Source organism: Solanum lycopersicum, chromosome 10 (genome assembly GCF_036512215.1).
Source record: "Solanum lycopersicum chromosome 10, SLM_r2.1".
NCBI lineage: Eukaryota > Viridiplantae > Streptophyta > Magnoliopsida > Solanales > Solanaceae > Solanum > Solanum lycopersicum.
This window is the reverse complement of record NC_090809.1, coordinates 46,711,049-46,731,046: the sequence shown is the minus strand read 5'-3', so window position 1 is coordinate 46,731,046 and position 19,998 is coordinate 46,711,049. Positions and strand designations below refer to the sequence as shown.

General features: G+C 33.6%; 1 protein-coding gene across 1 annotated transcript; it reads right to left on the bottom strand.

The window, feature by feature from the left end:
- Positions 1–4,391: 4,391 nt before the first annotated feature.
- On the bottom strand, positions 4,392–18,983 carry LOC101251424 (putative fucosyltransferase-like protein). Its single transcript, XM_004248703.5, has 7 exons — positions 18,298–18,983; positions 17,131–17,291; positions 15,721–15,962; positions 7,677–7,781; positions 7,059–7,215; positions 6,402–6,629; positions 4,392–4,892 (listed from the first exon to the last, which is right to left on the bottom strand). Exons 1-7 carry the CDS (start codon positions 18,697–18,699, stop codon positions 4,637–4,639), a joined length of 1,551 nt encoding a protein of 516 aa, XP_004248751.1. The 5' UTR covers positions 18,700–18,983; the 3' UTR covers positions 4,392–4,636.
- Positions 18,984–19,998: the final 1,015 nt, after the last annotated feature.

Here is a 19,998-nt window from a genome sequence, read left to right as displayed (position 1 = left end):
AAGAAGATCATTATTAGCAACAACAGCAACACGATTTTCATTATCGCCTTCTCTCTTTTGTTGTCTCATATCTCTCTTGTGCTTGTAACAATATTTCATGATATGCCCATTCATGTGGAAATAGTCACATGTAATATTCTTGTATTTAGACTTTGACTTGCTTCTGCTTTTACCTCTATCATTCTGACCTTTGGACTTGTTTCTCCCCCTATATTCAGTAACCAAAACATCGGAGTGTGAAGCTGAAGAAGATGAGGCTTGAGATCTTCTTCTTATTTCTTCATTCAAGACACCACTCTTAGTATATTCCATGGTTACAACACCACTGGGAGCAGAATTAGTCAAAGAAACTCAAAGAGTATCCCAAGAGTCTGCCAAAGTATTAAGAAGCCAAAGTCCATGTATCTCATCATCAAACTTTACACCCATTCCGGACAGCTGGTCAAGAACACCCTGAAAATCATTAATATGATCAGAAATAGAAGTGTCCTCTTTATATCTGATATTCATTAATTGTTTCAATAGGAACAACTTGTTGTTGCCAGTCTTCGAAGCATAAAGTGTCTCGAGCTTGTCCCACAAACTTTTGGCATGTGTCTTATTCACAATATGATTTCTAACATTATCTTCAATCCATTGTCTAATATAGCCACAAACATGCAGATGCTCAAATTCTCATTCTTCATCATTCAAAGACTGAGGCTTATTAGAAGCAAACACAGGTAATTGCATCTTCTTGACAAATAGAAGATCTTTCATCTTGCCTTTCCAAATATGATAGTTACTACCATTTAAACACACCATTTTGCTCATATTTGCCTCCATCATTCAAAACGACAATCAACAATAATCAATGCTCTGATACCACTTTGTTGGGAAAGACAAGGCACTAACAAAGAATGTCTGATAGGATAACAGCGGAAGAATACCCAAGTCTATACTTTTCCTTTTCGATTTGAACCAAGATAAGACAAATAACCACAAGCAATATGATAGTAAGGCAGCAGGTAATTCAATCAAACAAATATAACAAGGCAATAATAAATCAATCACACAAGACACCAAGATTTACGTGGAAAACCCTTCGATGTGAAGAGTAAAAAACCACGGGATCAAAAGCTCCACTATAATCACAAAGAGTTACAATATTGTTCTCCAAAATTGGCCACAAAACAAGTGTCAAACAACGAGCAACAACAAAATAAGATTGCACCAAATCTAGAGAATTAAAGGAGCAAAATCACCAATTTCGCAGCTACTATTCACGACAGCAAAACTGAAGCTGCAGGCCACCAAATCCAACTCTATCAGTTCCTAATCAAAGATTGAGATGAAGATAATATGCTTTCCAAAAATCAGCTCAATCGGACAAGAAACGAAGCGGGAATCGCAATTTGAAGTTGGTTGTTAGGGCTGAATTTTGACTGCGAAAAACTGCTCTTTTTCTCTCTTTTTGGCTGCTGAAAAAACTCTCTGTGTATATGAAAATAAGACCTAAAATAGGCTTATATTTGCCTAATAAGAATGGGCCTATGGGCAAAAATGGATTGGTCCAAATTGGGCTTTTATTTATCTACATAGGAAGGGGAAAAAAGACCCATAACCCAACACTTATAAACATAGACAAAAACTTGGTATTTAAGTGGAAAATGACAAATGGGCGGGCCAATTATCCGTCAAGTTTCAAACGGTGTGCCAATGACCCTCGAGAATTTCTTGGTTACCAAAATAAGAAAAAGAAAAAGAAAAAGATCAGCACTTTGTCTAATATGTTGTGGCACAAAGTTATGTATAGAGTTACCGACCATGATTGGTCATATAGTCTAATCTTTTTCAAATTTTATCCACCACTAGACTACTAAAAATATTGGCAGGAATGAGTATGCTATTTGTTATCACAGTGTAATATCTTTGTCTAGGTAAAGAAGACGTTTACAAGAGAACACTAAAGATATTCACTGGTCTATGTTTGTCAGTTTTCTTTGTTCATTCTTATTTTTTGATGAAAGCCCTTTGGTAATTATTGCTACTTTAGGATTGCAAGGAAGTCGTCTATGAGTGGACTGGGAAATGTTGGAGTTGCCAAGGAACGGGATTTGTAAGTTACTACAATAAACGAGGGCAGGAGACCATCTGTAAATGCATACCTTGCCTTGGAATCGGTGCAAGCACCTTACTCTTATTTCCTGTGTGCATTATATTTTCATGATCATTATTTGGCTTCTCTGTTCTTCTTTACTTTGAAAAGCATGGAATGCATACTCATTCATTCAAGGCTTCTTTGTATATAGTAGTATGCAGTAAGCTTTATATTCTTATGTAGTATAAATTGTGAAGAGTAGCTAATTTCATGTCTAAAAGCAGGTGCACTAAAATGATATTAACTTACTGTGTCCGTATACAATAACAACCATGTCTCAATTCCTAGCAAGTCTACAGATTCTCATAATGAGAGCTCTGTCATGTTTTTGACCAAAAACATCCATATTGTATATGCACTACTTGGATTACATCCTTGAAATTTACTTTTGAACAAAAAGCATCCTTGTAATATTCTAAATTCAGTTGTTTTCATCCTTCCGTTACCTTACCGCAACAGACCCCCACAAAATCCCGTGCATGATGTGACATTTTCTTAAAACATCAGCCTGCTTCACCATTGTTGATTGGAAAGAAAAATTATGGGTACACAGTCAATAGGAGAAAAGAGTTGCTATTTTTGTAATGAAGAAAATATTGCTGATTAGGAGTATTTGGTATGAAGAACTGTTTATGGTTAATTTCTTATCGACTTAGGTCTCTCTACATACTCCGAAAGTATTTCAGTGGTTTTTGTATTTTCTGGCATGTTTTACCACTTTCTGCATTTTACTGGAGTTTCAGATAATTTTCTTAAAAAATAGAATGTGGTTGAATAAGTTATTACAGAACTTCTAAATTTGTAGGCGTGGCTGAATCTTTTTGGTGAATAATACTGGTGAAACCAATTTTAATATGTTCATGGTTATTTTTTAATTACTGTGTGTATGTTGCATTTCTGCAACATGTCCTAATTGTTCAACTTGGCCAGTAGCCTGTAGCTGTGAAATGGATGAGTTGGCCAGACTTTTTAATTAACAGTAACATTCTAGTACAATTTGAATGATCATTCTCTTGAAGCCGCATCTTCATCATGCTCAATTACAACTCAATAGTTATAAGTATAAGTATCAGTTAAAAGGATAGTCTAGTGGTTTACCAGTGTTGTAAGTACCAACTTCAAGCATCTTTGAAGTTTTCTGTTTGTAGTTAAGGATCAGTGTATCTGGAATGGAGTTGCTAAGCTTGTAATCTTATTTCCGAATGTCATGCCCTGTCTGTGTCTTTTCAGGTTCTGTTAGGTCTATTACCATGGGTAATTGCAGAATGAAACATGCTCATTTCCAAAAGTGTGAAGGAACTTCTTTGTTTACGGTTATCTTCTAAAGATGTAGTCTTGGTATACATTAGGGATGCATTTGGCCAAAAACTCACTTTATATCAGTAAAGAAGTTTCAGCTTGTTCTCAAGATCGTGGAGCAAACTTGTTTTTTTTTAACACAAAATCTTTGTCGCTACAGGTTATGTGCAGAAGATTACAGCACGCAAGGATATCAATGTTATGGAGGACTAAGATAATGGAAAACGTTAAATATCTAATGCACTTTTCTTGTCTAACATTAGCAGACATTGATGATAGCTTTGAAAAGGCTTTTTTCACTATGGAATCCTAGTATTCTTTAAGGTGCAAAGAGGTTGCCAGACTTAACATTTTTTGGAGTCAGCTAAAAGAGAGATGCCTCCATACTACATTCATAATGCAAGCAACAAGTTATTGAAGATCAAGGCCGGCGTTCTGGGAAGAACGATGATTATTTTCTAGAAGTAAATGCTATTAATTCATTTATTCCCTTGATTATTTCATATACATGTTATACATTGACGTTGGGCTCTTGGTTGTTGATGAATGATAAATCTCACATTTTGCAACACAAAGGTGATAAAAGTTATAAGATAGAATAAATTTTAACAAAGGCACCACCAATTTTTTCTTAAGTAAGATCGAGGTAAATAACTTTTGTTGTCTAGCAATAGATGCTTAAATAACTTTAATGTTTCTTAAATTTTGTGTAAGACAAACAACAAAAACATAAATTGAGACAGAAAGAGTATATAATACGATCCAATAGGTTAGAGGCCTTTTTACCCTTTTTCCATTTTTTTTTTTTAAAAAAAAAAAAAAAGAGGAAGAGGTTTACTCCCATCACCATCCATCCACCCAACACACAGAAAGAAGTTTTTGCATTTGTCATTACATGGAACCTCTGAACTACACTACAATTGAGCAACTAGAACCATCCTGCAAGGGAAAATTCCCAAACAATTCAAGGTTAACCCTTTCTTTTTCCTTGAAAATGTAAAAAGTGAGAATTTTCCACCCAAAATTAGACTGTCCTTGTAATAATCAAATCCTTACTCAACAGGATAACAACATTTTACACTGCAAAAATTTGTAACCAGAATGTAGACAATGGGGGCAGGTTGTAAGGATAATGAGCACTAAGCCATTGGCTTACAACAAGCTGCTGTCGAGACCCAACTGTGTTTTGGCATGATCTTAAACAAATATGGCTTCAAACTTTGCACATGGGTGGCTTTCAATGTGATCCCTAAAATCAGTGTCTCCTTTGAATGTGAAGTTGTACAATGCTTGTCGTTGTGTCATGCCAAGAGGATGTAATCTGTAGAGTTTTAGTTCATCTCGTCCGCGTAGTATTTCAGGTCTTTCTTCTTTCCAAATGGGAACATGCTTTAGAGATTTGAACTTTGACACTACTGTACATTCAAAAGCCTCCAACGACAAATTAGATGACCTGCAAAGGTTTCAGCAATGACGTTGATTGAAATATTACATCAATAGTTAGGTAAGCTGTAAGAAAGAGACATGAAAACAGTTGTACATGCTCAGCACGACAAAGGAAAAGTGCAAGAGAGAATTCATATAATGACAACGGTTTCAAATTTGTTTTTCATGGTCTGATCCCCTAAACTTCAACATGCTAATGATCCAGCTAGTGGCATAATTAGTGGGAACCAAACACCATTTACCAAATATTTTCTGGAACGTTGCTGCTTCATTCTATATATCAACTTAATCAAGAAATAAACAAGACTAGTCAAACGTTGAGATTATGATACATACTAGATATATCTAAGAGCAGCTTTGTTGTAGCTTTATTGTCCAATTTTAGTGGAGAAATGAGAAGTTATTGGTCTCATAAGTGTTAGTACATACTCAAACCTACCACCACTACTAACAAAGCTCCAAAACATGGCCGCCCACAACACTAACCAGTTGGACTTTATTGGACAGTCTGAATAATTTAAAAGTTAAGGGGCCAAATATACCCTTAATACATATTCGATATGGAGTAATTTTACCCTTCGTTTCAACAGTGTCTTGTTTGTAACCAAATGCCCCAAATTTGCCATTATTGGCTAAAAGAAACTGTTTTCCCTATTAAAAGTTATTCCCTCCATCTAACTTTATGTGGCACTCTTTCTTTTTTAGTCCGTCCCAAAAAGAGTGTCCCCTTACTATAATTAGAACAATTTGACTTTATGATTCCCTTTTACACTTAATGACATGATTTACACCCACACGTTGGTTTTAGTCCACAAGTTTCTAAAGGTCCTTTTTTTTCTTAAACAACATGTCAAGTGACACGGTGTCACTTGACATGGTGTCACATAAAATAATACGGAGGGAGCACAATTTATGCTTTGAAAACAAAAGAAATGCCACCTATTATTAACCAACCCCCCCCCCCCCCTTCACCATTTTAAAGCACCATGTATAATATATAGCTAATTTTGAACTACCACGTATGCAAGGGCAAATATTAAACTCTCACACTATATCAAGGTAAATATGACTCCTGTAAAGCAATTCTAACCACCCTATACCTTTAAGTTCTGCACCATAAACTCAACTTTCACAATACTCCAATTTCATTCCCAACAACACTTTTTGACTCTTAAATATAAACAGAACCAATTTCATTTCACCTACAATATGCCTTCATATCACCTAAGATTGAGTACGAAGCAAACTACCCCAAAAAACACACACGTCAATTTTACCAACAGAATGTCATTTTGAAATGCCATATATTACGTAACCTTGACTAGAAAGTTGAATCATCACCCATGCTACAATCGTTAGACAAAACAATGCAACCCATTAATGATGTAGTGAAAAAAAAACTCAAATTTTGAGACATTTCCTCAGAATCAGAGAGGACATTGATGAAAATGCGCGCGCGCGCACACACACACACATATATATATAATATGTTAGTTGTAGTCATGGCAGAAAATACCTTAGGAAAATGGACTCCATCTCAAACCTCCCTCTTTCACGTACATATACATGATATACAGTTTCTGAATCTCTGGTACATTTGCAGGGACGTTTCTTAAATTTTGGATTCTGCTCTTCTCTCTCCCGAATACTTGTTGCTAAGAAGATACACAAACGGCATGAAGAGTGGACTGCTGCCATGTCAACCAGGGCTTTGAAAGAATCAGATGGTCCCTCAACCTTCCACCTATATAATCAAAACAAGTCACTTGTTAGTCAGAACCAGGAAATTTAAGAAACCTTTAATAAATTTTGTATGGAGAGGGTCAACCACAACTCCAGCAAGCCTAAGGGGAGCGGCAGACCGAGACTCAATTCATCCCTATGCAGGAGTTCTAATTTGTCCAAAATAATATATCCCTACGTTGAAAACTAGGACAAGGTAGTAAAAGTTATGTAACTATAGAGACAAGCATTTGTTACTTTCTTAGTGAAAAGATATTGAAAAAGTACAGAAAGATGTTGGAAAAAAGTTTTTTTTTTTTTTTGAGAGCGGATAAAACTTCAAGATAAACCAAAAAAGAGTTGATTTAGGACAGAAAAAACACTTAAAATCAAGAGGAACGCCGAACAAATAAGAATTTGACGCAAGAAAAGCACCACTTTTTGATCATACCTTAACAACTCATTATATGCACTAGGATTTGCTGCAAGGTACTTCATAGTATTGGCAACGCTTTCAGCATCTTTCAGCTCTTTAATGTGTAAAAGTGAATTATTAGAAGGAGCAAACTCTTGGATGTTTGGAGCACCAATCACCACAGGGATTGATCCTGCAAGTTTATATGCTTGCTTTGATCAGCAGAGTTGAGCACCATAAATCTTAATTCCGAAGTAGTAATTTGCGAAAAATAATAAACCCAGGAAGACAAAAGAAAATGGTTAAACCAGGATAATTCATGTAAGATCATTTCAACAAAATTTCTAAATCTTCTCAAAATGAGCAAGAGCTGAGCATCTGTGCGCTGTACCAGAATATACAAATCAAGATACGAAACATATTTGAAGTACCAAAAGGTACTCATAAGTAAACGTTTTTTTTTTGCAACATTTGTTCTTCATGGCACACTTTAAAGCTAATATCTTCAAGGTTTTTTGTGACAAATATTGCATTGCAGAAAAACAAAAAAAAAGGGATCAATATAGAGGGATGGGCACTTTCGATATAGTAATAGATAACATTGGAAACTAAGTGAACAAATCAGAATAAAAGTTAACAGTCAAGAGTTAATACCAGCAACCAGAGACTGGAAGAATTTTTCAGTGACATAATCCTCCTCATTAGAATTCTCAAAAGCGAAGCTAAATTTAAAGCGCTTGAGAGTTTCCACTTTGTCCACTGCCACAAAATTGAGAACAAAGAGGATAAGTGAGAGTTAAAAGGCGATGTAAAATTAAGCTTACATGCATGCATGAAGATGTTCCGCATCCAAATATTTGATTTATCCAGACTACCTATTCTCTTTCCAACAAATCAAGGTATAGCTTCCCATTATGACTTTACAGGAAAAGGTTTGCTTTTCAACTTTTTTCTTATAACTGGAAAAACCCCAATGGTCAATAGTGCAAGATTTGAAACTAGTAGATAACGAGCCAGACCATCTACTCTTTGTTGGGTTATGGGCCTTTTTCCCTTCCTATGTGGATAAATAAAAGCCCAATTTGGACCAACCCATTTTTGCCCATAGGCCCATTCTTACGAGGCAAATATAAGCCTATTTAGGTCTTATTTTCAAATACACAGAGAGTTTTTCAGCAACCAAAAAGAGAGAGAGCAGTTTTCGCAGTCAAAATTCAGCCCTAACAGCCAACTTCAAATTGCGATTCCCGCTTCGTTTCTTGTCCGATTGAGCTGATTTTTGGACAGCATATTATCTTCATCTCAATCTTTGATTAGGAACTGACAGAGTTGGATTTGATGGCCTGCAGCTTCAGTTTTTCTGTCGTGAACAGTAGCTGCGAAATTGGTGATTTTGCTCCTTTAATTCTCTAGATTTGGTGCAATCTTATTTTGTTGTTGCTCGTTGTTTGACACTTGTTTTGTGGCCAATTTTGGGGAACAATATTGTAACTCTTGGTGATTATAGTGGAGCTTTTGGTCCCGTGGTTTTTTACTCTTCACATCAAGGGTTTTCCACGTAAATCTTGGTGTCTTGTGTGATTGGTTTATTATTGTCTTGTTATATTTGTTTGGTTGAATTACTTGCTGCCTTACTATTATATTGCTTGTGGTTGTTTGTCTTCTCTTGGTTCAAATCGAGAAGGGAAAGTATAGACTTGGGTATTCTTCCGCTGTTATCCTGTCAAGCATTCTTTGTTAGTGTCTTGTCTTTCCCAACACTCTTTTCCACTTAAATACAAGGCTTTTATCTATCGGAAGGCCCAAACTGTGATGGGCATCTAACCCAAACATTATGCGCTGCACTCTTACCAGTTACCACTAGACTAAAGCTTTGGAGCCATCTTCTTTTCAACTCTATTCGAGTGAATTGCAATTTGCAAAGCAGAATTCTCTTTATGCCTGCACTGTGTTTAATTTACAGGAGATGTCTGCTTTTCAACTCTATTCTAATGGATTACTTCCTCCTTTCGAAAGGAGGAAGTAATCCATTTGAATAGATTAAAAGGACATTTTCCTTTGTAGTTTGTTTCAAAAACAACTACCCCTTTCTTTTATTTGGCAACTACTAAAATTACCCACGCCTTGCACGGAAATTTAATATCACAGACTTTATAAAATAAATACTTAAAACCTATCAGTCGTTAAAACTAAAAGAATATATTATCTTACATACAAGATTACATAGTAACAAACATTATTAATGTAAAGGAAAATGATAATTATAACATCTTTATAATTTATCCTTTTGCTACCGGAAAGTGTTACTATTTGATATTTTGAGGGAATCAAATCAATACCACCTTGAGATATTAAATCTTCTAATAAACAAATAAATGTCGGTGAAGGGATAAATAAATTTTAAATGGGTCTTTTGAAGGCTTTTTCAATGCACAGAGGAATCAGGAAAGGGGATCCCTTATCACCCTTCCTGTTCATCATAGCTACGGAGGGGCTTAACAATATGTTGAAGATAGCAAGACAACAGGAAGAATACAGGGATTTGAAGTCAGTAAGATTGCTGGGAATAGTATGGAGATCACACACCTACAGTATGCTGATGATACACTAATTTTTTGTGGGGATGAGGAGGAGCAATTGATGATTTTGAGACTTATACTAGTCTACTTTGAAGCATATCTGGACTTAAACAGGAACAAAAGCCATTTGTATCCAATTAATGTGGTTCCGGATATGGAACACATCTGACAAACCTTGGGAGGAGTGACAGGTACTCTGCCATCAGTATACTTGGGCATGCCTTTGGGGGCAAAGTCTGGAGCCATAGACATTTGGAACCCAATATTGGAGAAATGTGAAAAGAAACTAGCCAGATGGAGATCACAATACCTCCTCTCCTTGGGAGGTAGATTAACTCTGATAAACTCTGTTCTGGATGCTCTCCCTACATATATGCTATCTATCTTCGTTTGGACAAAATTAGAAGAAGCTTCTTGTGGCAAGGAAATAAGGAAAGAAAAGGCTTTCATTTAGTCAAGTGGAAGAATATCATCAGAAGTAAGATGCAAGGTGGATCAGGTATCAAGAATCCCCAAAACCGTGGCAAAGCTCTAAAGGTGAAATGGTTACGGAGGTACCATCAGGAGGACCAAGCACTATGGTATAGGGTGATCAACAACAAGTATGAGGAGCTAAATATATGGGTAATCAAGGAGGAAAGTACCCCTATGGGATTAGCCTTTGGAAATCCATCAGAATATTTTGGCCTTCTCTCAGTAATCAGTCAACTGTCAAGGTACAAAATGGCAGAAAAACTAGTTTTTGGTTTGATAAATGGTTGGATGGTATGAGCCTCAAAAATCGTTTTCTTGACATCTTTACATTGGCTCAACACCAACAAAACATGTGGACACAACAAGGCTGGGATCTGATCCTCCCAAGAAATCTGAATGACTGGGAAATTCCCAGAATACTTGAATTGTTTAAGTTTCTGGAGAATTTTCAAGGTATACAAACAAGAGAGGATTATTTATGGTGGCAGGGGCACAACAAAGGTAGTTACAAGGTGAAAGAAGGATACAAAAAGATAAGTCCTGGTGGCATTCAAGACTTCAAATGGCTTATGAAGCAAATCTGGAGGATTAAAATGCCACACAAAGTGGCATGCTTTACATGGCTACTATCCAATGAAGCAGTTTTGACATTGGATGATGTGGCCAAGAGAGGAATCTCTCTATGCAACAGATGTTCCTTATGTGGTAAGGCTAGTGAGACATCTCTTCTTGCATTGCAACTTTACTGAGTAGCTGGGGCAGATTTTCAGAGAAACATGGAGGATGATCACTGCTAGTATTTGGTGGACTATATGGACGGAGAGAAACGAAAGATGTTTTGAGAATAGGAACAACAACCAGCAGGAAGTAAAGCTTAAGTGTATTTTGTTGTTCTGCTTTTGGTGTACAAATTTCTACTCCAATGTAACTAAGTCAATTCATAGATGTTTTAGGATCCATTTATATTTCGTTCAGCTTTTGGATAGATTATACATACTTTCTACATTTGTAAATACGGTTTCCCAACACTACCTAAGTACTAAATGAAATACAAATGTTACCGGTTTCAAAAAAAAAAAGGATTCTAATTTTAACGTGTAGAAAGTTAAGCCCTACATTTTGCTTTATATATATCATTTTAAAGTTCCTCATTTAAATGTATCATAACTAATTATTAAAATGAAAAACTAAAGAGAGAATGTATCATATTGGACAAGAATTTGACTTATTATATATACTTGAAAGGGAAATTATTACACAAAACTATTCAGTGTGTTTGGATGCGTTTCAAAAACCAGCATACCAGAGTGATGGTGTTCAATATGAAACGATACTTCTATTCCAATTGTAGTGTCGAGAAACACATTTATTACTTTAAGAAAAGTATATACAACTTGCAGTAAATGTGAGAATTTATCCATACTTCATATTTAATATGAGCAATTAATTTATTGTGTAGTTATCTATGTCTTTGGGATTAAAAGAGGCTCCAGCCTAATGATATTCCTCTATAGGTCATCCGATACAATATCCTTGAAGCCATGTCAGAAGTTTATTATTTTTTTCTTCTTTTCCTGGTTCACTTCGCACATCAAGGTGTGATAAGGCTTTTACGTCCTTTATGTCCTTACAATGGCATATACCAAATTTGAATTATCTTCGAGAGATGGTAGTATAGATCTTTAAGGAATATTTTTATTGTACCTTCAAAAAAAGTTTTAGTAGAGAACTTGCGTGAACACTCAATTAATGTGTGTTATTTAACTTGTACTAACAAATACTTGAGACAATAACTTTAAGAAACATAAACAACAAAGTTTAAAGCATGTACTCAAAAACAGTAATTAATACCATAAGTGTAAATTAATGATTTAAAAAACATTTCAGGATCTATAACAATAGAATGAAAGAGAGAAAAAAGTTACACTCATTAAATGCACAATGTCCCCTTATGGTAATTATTCCCCTCTAGTACCCGAGGTTTAAAGGAATAGATCATCTCAAGATAAACGATTTAATTCACTAGTGTATTGATAAATAACAATGGTGTAAGTGAGTCACTCAACAGAAACAAAGTACAGGAATATTTAATTGTGCAGAAGCAGTAGTAGTTTAGAATTTATGTTGTTTTAAAATGAGAGGAAATCCCTCTATTTATAGACAACAAAGGGTAGTGTGAACAAATGCTTATTGTGCCTTATCGTAAAGGTCACAACTCTTTAGAAAAGTTACAATCCTTTGGAAAGGCCACAATCTTTCATAAAAGTCACAACTCTTCACTAAAGTCACAACTTTTATGTAAATCGCAACTCTTCATATGTCATTGACACCTTTAAAAAACCAACAATATGTACTTCATATATCAATTCAAAGCTCTAATTAAATGACATTAATCTTCAACTTATATTGTATCACTCCTAGACAAAAGAAAATCATCAACTCAAATCACCAAAGGTAGAGTAAGATTATGGAAAAACTGTAGACTAATGCATGCCATAGTGCAAGTACACAGAATTAAAGGAGAAGCATTCACAATTCCAAAACTAAAAAGAATATTCTCAAGGTATAACTGTTATATATACATCTGATCCAACTAACTCACATAGTTTGGCCCAACATTTCATTGTGGTATTAGTTGGTTAAACTTAAGTTTGGCCTAGTTTTTCTATCTGGCGATCAGTTGCTCACGTAAGTTCAAAAGGGACTTATATTTATACATATAGAAGATATGGTGGAGGCTTAATTTGTAAGATGGTGGTGACGGTTATGAAGTTTTATGAGAGGAAGGGAATGCAAGTTTTGAAAATAAATAAATTATAAGAAAATTCTGGTTTTTTTGTGGTGCTACGTAGATACTTTTATTTCAGCTTTTCACGTAGGGGGGTGTAGGGTTCCAAATATTTATTTTTTAATTAAACATGCAATCCATAATATTCTTCCAAAATGTGTGCTTATTTAGAATATTTATTTATTAAATTAGAATATTATCTATTTGAAGTTTATAGACCAGTTTTTTTATAATATTAGTTATCAATCTATAATTATTTAATACTACATTACTAAAAAATAATACGTATCTACACTTATTATAGATAAAAATTTAGTAATATTTCTGATATAGACATATATTTGTCAAATAATAAATGTTAAATTTTGATAATAATTAATTTTTAATTTTAAAATTTAAAGGATTGAACTATGTAATTATACATGTATAACAAAATATTGTGTTCGTAATTACACTATGGGGTCGTTTGGTAGGAGGTATAAACAGAAATAGTCCATGTATTATGTATGGCATTATTTAGTACTATGTTTGGTAGAATTTTTGGGTTTAAGTATAACTAATCCATGGATTAGTTATACACCCTACATGGTATTATAGAAATGTGGTGGTATTAGTAATACATTTGATTTAATACCATAGGATTATCTATGTAAAGAAAAAATTATCCCTCAAATCATTTTATTTTGTTTTCTTGATTTTATGTTTTATATTGATACAAGTAAATTTATTTAAATAAATTAGCTTACAAATTTTATTATTTACATAGTTGTTTGTTAATAAATAATTGCAATACATATCAATACAATATTTGAAATGTAAGTTGTTTAACATTTACAAATTGAAAAAGGCAACTATATCACCACATGAGGTTTGTGATCGTAATTGAATATATTATTTGTTGGTTTATATGTGATTTCTAATTGTTTGTATTTTGAACAATTTATAAATTGCATACATATTAAAATTACAACTTGCAATTTTTTTCTATGTATATTTAGATGATTCATTCGATTTTATTGTTATTTACCGACTTTTTGATTTTTAAGTAGATGGTCTATCTATTCTATATTGAAAATTAACTTTTTAAGTGATTAATTTATTAAGATAACAATTGTTTACCCTCAAATAATTTAAGTTAGAAAATAGCAAACATGACAACAAAATTGTTCTTCTCCTAGCTACTTAGAAGGCCATAAAAATATAATATTGTTCCTCAATCATCTATTGACGGATTACATAAAATAGAAAATCTTATAACAATGCAAGAGTATAATTGGAAAAAAACTTTTTATAAAGTTTTAATCCAAACACAAGGTGAGGCCAGATTCAGTGAACCAAACACTTTATTAAAAAAAATACACCCTGCATTACTAACCCCTGTATGGCTTATGACAAACAAACAAGTGTTTGTTTTGTTTACAAGGTAGCTTTACGAGGTAGCTTTCCAGAAAGACCTTTAGAGGATTTAGGGGTGTTTGGTACAAAGATTAACAACATAGGGATTAGTAATGCAGTAATTAGTGTAGAAAATAGTAATGCAGGGTTTAATTTTATCAAGTGTTTGATTCATTGTTTCTCACCTCATCTTATGTTCAGATTAAAATTCTATAAAAAAAACTTCTCTCCAATTATACCCTTAAATTATTATGTGATTGGGTCAAGGTAAATAATTGTCGGACAATTATTTTGTTGGCCTTCTAAGAAAAAAATTTTGTTGTCATGTTTGCTATTCTTTCACTTGAATTATACGAGGATACTTATCATCTTAATAAATTGATCACTAAAAAAATATCAATTTTTAATTTAAAAAAGGATAAACCATTTAATTTTAAAACCAAAAAAACGATAAACAATAGTAAAATTGAATAAACCATCTCCATTTACATATAAAAACCGTAAGTTATAATTTTAATATGTATGAAATTTTAGAAATGGTTCAAAATACAAATAATCAGAAAACCACACAAATACATATACATTCAATAAAGATCACAAACGTCATGTGTTGTGAATTATTTGTTTTTTTCAGTTAGTAAATGCTAAACAACTCACATTTCAAATATTGTATTGATTTGTATTTGATTTATTTAGTAACAAACAACTCTCTATAAATGATTAATAAGCTAATTTGTTTAAATAAATTTACTAGTACAAATATAAAACATAAAATCAAGAAAATAAACAAAATAATTAAAATGATTTGAGGAATAGTTTTGTCTCTACATAGACTTATCACGTGATATTAAATCATATATATTACCGATACCTCCAAATGGAATGTATTAGTAATACATCATATAATACCATGTAGGGTGTATCACTAATCATATATAGGCCCAAATTCCAACCAAACATAGTACTAAATAATACCATACATAATACGTGATCTATTCCTCCTAATACTTCCTACCAAACGACCCCTTATGTGTTTATAAGCACATTTTGCAAGGAAACAAATATAAGGTTTCTACTTCCAGTTGGTTTTGAAGGAATGTATAACAATTGAGGAAGAGTGACAAACCCATTATATTATACTCCCTCCTTTCACAAAGAATGATCTGGTTTGACTTGATATGGAGTTTAGTAATATAAAGAAAACTTTTGAATCTTGTGGTCCTAAATTAAAGTTAGGTCAAATGTACAAAACTGTCATTTGATCTTGTGGCTTTAAACATGTCACGTGGAAATCTGAAATTAAAATGTTACCAAAAAGAAAAAGAGGTCATTCTTTTTTAAAGGAGGTCATTCTTTTTGAAAAGGAAGGAGTAATACTTTTTAGACAATGAGCTCCTTAATGGTAACTACTTCGAAAAAGACACGATCAATATATCATCATGTATAATGGAAAGACACTGACCATTTCCATCCCGATTATGATGACAACTGCCAAAAGAATCAATCTTGATCATTTCTCTTTCAAGAACTTCAAGAGCTTGCAACCGGAAGTTGCGAGCACCGCAATTAGAAATAAAAGCAGCTGCTAATGCATTCTCAGTTTTAGGTTGCACTGGAGCCATTATATCATACTCGGCCCAAGAGAAGTACCCAACAGGAACATCTGAAGAGAGGCTTGTTGTCATTATAATATCATATCCCCTTCTGAAACAGGAGAAACAATTATAAAGTTGTTAAATGATTTCTCCAAACAGATATAAAGATTAAGAAAAATATATGGAAGAGTTACAATTTATATTATAACCACGATATGATCCTAAAATTATTGTGTGCATGTGGTCTCCCTGCACCAATTTATGATCAAAGCATTTGTAGACAACCTGTCTGGCCTCTGTTGTGGAAAGTGGCTTGGCTTTAAGTATATGTAGGTATTAAGCATTTTTCTTCCAATAAGTTAAGCATATTTCTAAATGAGTCACTTGATGCATCCAGAATTCACCTTCATACAAATTAATGTCTCAGAAATCCATGGAACATGGCATTTACATCCCATTTTGTCTAAACCTTAAAATATGTAATCTAGCATGGTTATCGAATTGCTATATGGCATATGCATAACGAAAGAAAATGTCATTGAGTACTAAAAAAGAAAATTGCCAAGTAAAATCAAGGCTCCTTTCAAAGTAGTTTGTTTTGTGCGGTTGGTGGCCAGGCAAGCTGCTTAACCTAGGATAATTCAAAGAGGAGGAATTCAGATAAGCTCAAGGTATTATTAATTCTATGCAAAATAAGAGAATAACAGTCATTTGTTCTTTGCATTGTGGATGTTGAAGTGTAGAAGCATCTCATCTAAAAGCTTAAATTGTTTGTGAGACCACATTTTTGATAATTTATGTCTTCAATGCCCCACCATCCACCACCCCAATCTGCGAGCCTTGATCTTTTTCATGAGTTAAGCACATGGATATTCTTCGTTGGTAGTGGTACGGTGAGACAAATGCAGAACCTTTGCTTGTTTGATATCATGTTTAAGTGTGGTCAGAGTGTGACCATCTCATCTGAAAGCTTAAGTTGTCAAAGAGAGCATGTTTTTATTTACCTAATTATTTCTTCAATAAAGGTGTTACTAGTCAGCTGGGGCAATTATCTCACAGCATGATAGGCCTAAGGGACTAAGCATAAGTTCACACTTCTATTTGGATTTAGCTCTTCTTTGAGCAAAATGCAACTGCTTTTCGCATTCACAATGTTATAAGCTCTTGCCAGAAACTAACAGCGAGAAAAAAAAAAGATCTCTGGCAAAGGCTATTATCTTTCAGGAGCACCATGTAGGTAGGAATGTTTAAGTCTTTTTCAAGATGTGCTTACCCACCGTCGTGCCATAGCAACATCATTTTCAGGATAGTATTGAGCTGACTCCATTGACCGAAGCACGCCAGCTTTGCCAGCCTCTTGTGTTGTTCCAAATGCTGCATCAGGCTTCTTATCAGAATCCCCTCCGAACTTGCATCCCACGGCACAGGACTTCCAATCCTAGATTATGAAAGAATGGTCATCAGATCTTTAATATGGTAAAAACAAAAACATTCAAGAAGAAAGACGGTAACCAGATAACTGTTACCTGCTCTCACCTACATGCCAGTACTTGATTTAATGAAGGAATAAGGTAAAAGAAAAGAAGATACTCATGGTTCCTCCACATATTTTATCCCCCACTTGTATATAAAATCCATTAGTATCTTTACCCATATCGAATAGGCTTTGGAAAAGCCAGTACTTTATAACAAATCTTACTGTAACCAAGATAAAAGAACAAAAATCCAGATCACCACCATGGATGTGTTAGCTTAGCATATTGATTGATCTATAATTGGTAGGTATTTAGTGTTTGGTTTAGGGATGTACACATTTTAAAAGAAACATGTAACAAGAACCCATCAATTTGTCAGTATCTTGTGCATACAAGCTTCAAAATGCCAAAACATAATTTAAAACTACAAATTTATGTTCTTCCATCTATCAAGCCTCGTGTCTAGAACAGACAAAGACATATAGGCAAACAGTTTATAATGCATTTTAAATGAAGTAAATACCAAAACATAAATGCCAACAAAAATCCATATTAGGTGCAGACATCTTCTAAAGAAATGCTCCAAAAAACAAAAACAAAAAAATCAACCGTCTCCCATACTATTGGGGTCTAACCCTCTATATTCATTCTACCCTATTCCGGCTCATTTCATTCGAATCCTGATAAGAAAAAAGTTCAATAGTCTCAAAAATTAGCTCACACGATGAGGATTGTCCAACATCATATAACGAGACTCATCCCAATATCCAATGTGGGACTCTAAACACTCCCCCCACAAGCCCAAATCTTGTTAACTAAAGCGTAGACAATATATAGGAGGCCCAACATCGAAAATGAAAATTGAGATGACTGTTGCTCCACACATACGGCCTAGCTCAACCTCAAAAGCTAATTTGATCTCTTAGCAAATAGAAAGTATATACATTAATACATGAAAAACAATATAACCTTATCTCCACCATGAACAACAATTGGATCTTTGTCAAAATCTCTAGAATATTCCATGGAATCCTCCTTTAGCAGCCATTCCTCACAGCTCCCAGGTACCAAATCTTGATCAACCTCATCGCTCAAGTCAACTAACCCAGTAGGGTCATCATCACCATTACTACTAATACTACTCACTTTACCAGTTGTAGTAAACTTGTAAAATGAATCAGCCCACGAGTTAACAAGATTAGCTTTTTCAGCCATATCTAATCGACCCAGAAAAGCAATTTCAACTAAAACCACAAGACCAACCAACAAAGGCAACCAATTAGACAATTTCTTTTGAGGAACAACTGAAGTAGTAGAAGTGGGTAAACCTTCATTTCTTTGAACCCTTTGAACTGGAACAGCAGCAGCCATTAATGGTAGGATCAAGACTATGTTCTTTAGAGGGTTTTGAGATTCTTGACTATATGTGGCGATTCTGGAAAAGGGTATAGGAGTGAAAGTCAAGCAAAGACAACTATGAAGACAAGTTTATTGGTCATATCTTGAAAAGTCTTCTTCTTTCTTTTTTCTTTTTTTTCTCTTTCTCTCTTGTACGTTGGTGTCTCAGTGGACATTTGTCGGATTCCGTTTGTTTTTCCGAGTGTTATGCAATGCCGTCATTTGATAGGGCAAAAATATAGATATTAATTTTGTATATCAGTAAATTTGTTTGGTGTACAGTGTACTTATTCCATGTTATGTATAATAATTTCATTTATTATGTGTTAAGAAGTGTATTATTAATTTAATAAATTTTTAAATATTAAAAATGTAAAAGGATTTAGAAAAAAGACATTAAGTTTATTGATATTATGGGAATTTTCATAAAGAGAAATCAACTTTGTAATTGTCCTATTATCTCACTAAATAATTTTGAACATATATTCACCTCCCACCCTTCATGTCAAATTGAAATTTACTTCTATTTTTTTCTTTTTTTTTTCTTCTTTTCTCGTCAAATTTTTTATATAATTTATACTATTGTTTAGACTTTATTGAATTATTGATAATAAAATTAATTATTTTTATAAGAAAATTTAAATTTTTGAAGGTACTATCAACTACTCATTTTTCATATATATTAGAAATGATAATTGTAAAAGAATCAATTAATTCCTCAAAAATTGAAAGAACTTAATTGAAATCGAGTAAAAAAATTATATGATACTTCCTAATCATCTTGAAATCTAATGAGTTTATCGAATTGTTCAAAATGTAAGAAAATATTTAGATAAAATTTTAAAACTAAAGAGAATAAAACTAATAGTATTAAAAAAAGAAGGAAGGTGAAGTTGTGATAAAAATGGTGGCGTTGAAAGTAAGTAGCTTCAATGAATGGAGTTGACAATGAATTTTTGAAAAGAAAGAAGAAAAAAGAGAAAAAATAAAAAAGTTAAAATAATAAGAAAATATAATTTATAATAAAATACTTGTAAAAATAAAATTGTATTGGTTATTTTAGACTGCTCACTCTCTTTGAGAGAGTGCACATCACTCTCTATATCAGATGGACGAAAAATGATATAATTATATCTATTCAAAATTGCTTAGTGGTGGTAGGACGTTTGCAAAGTTAAGGTGTCCTTTTAAAAATTTGGGACAACTTGAATGGTGACTTTAGTCTTTTCTCAAAGATTTAATATATGCATTGGCATGGCGAAGATATAGAAA

Excerpts from the sequence above, each read along its gene's own strand:
- LOC101251424 (XM_004248703.5), bottom strand. The coding sequence starts at position 18,699 with ATGGCTGCTGCTGTTCCAGTTCAAAGGGTTCAAAGAAATGAAGGTTTA. Across the intron at positions 15,963-17,130 it reads GATGTTGCTATGGCACGACG|AAGGGGATATGATATTATAA; the intron begins GTGGGTAAGCAC and ends CTCCTGTTTCAG. Across the intron at positions 7,782-15,720 it reads TCATAATCGGGATGGAAATG|TGGACAAAGTGGAAACTCTC; the intron begins GTCAGTGTCTTT and ends ATTTTGTGGCAG.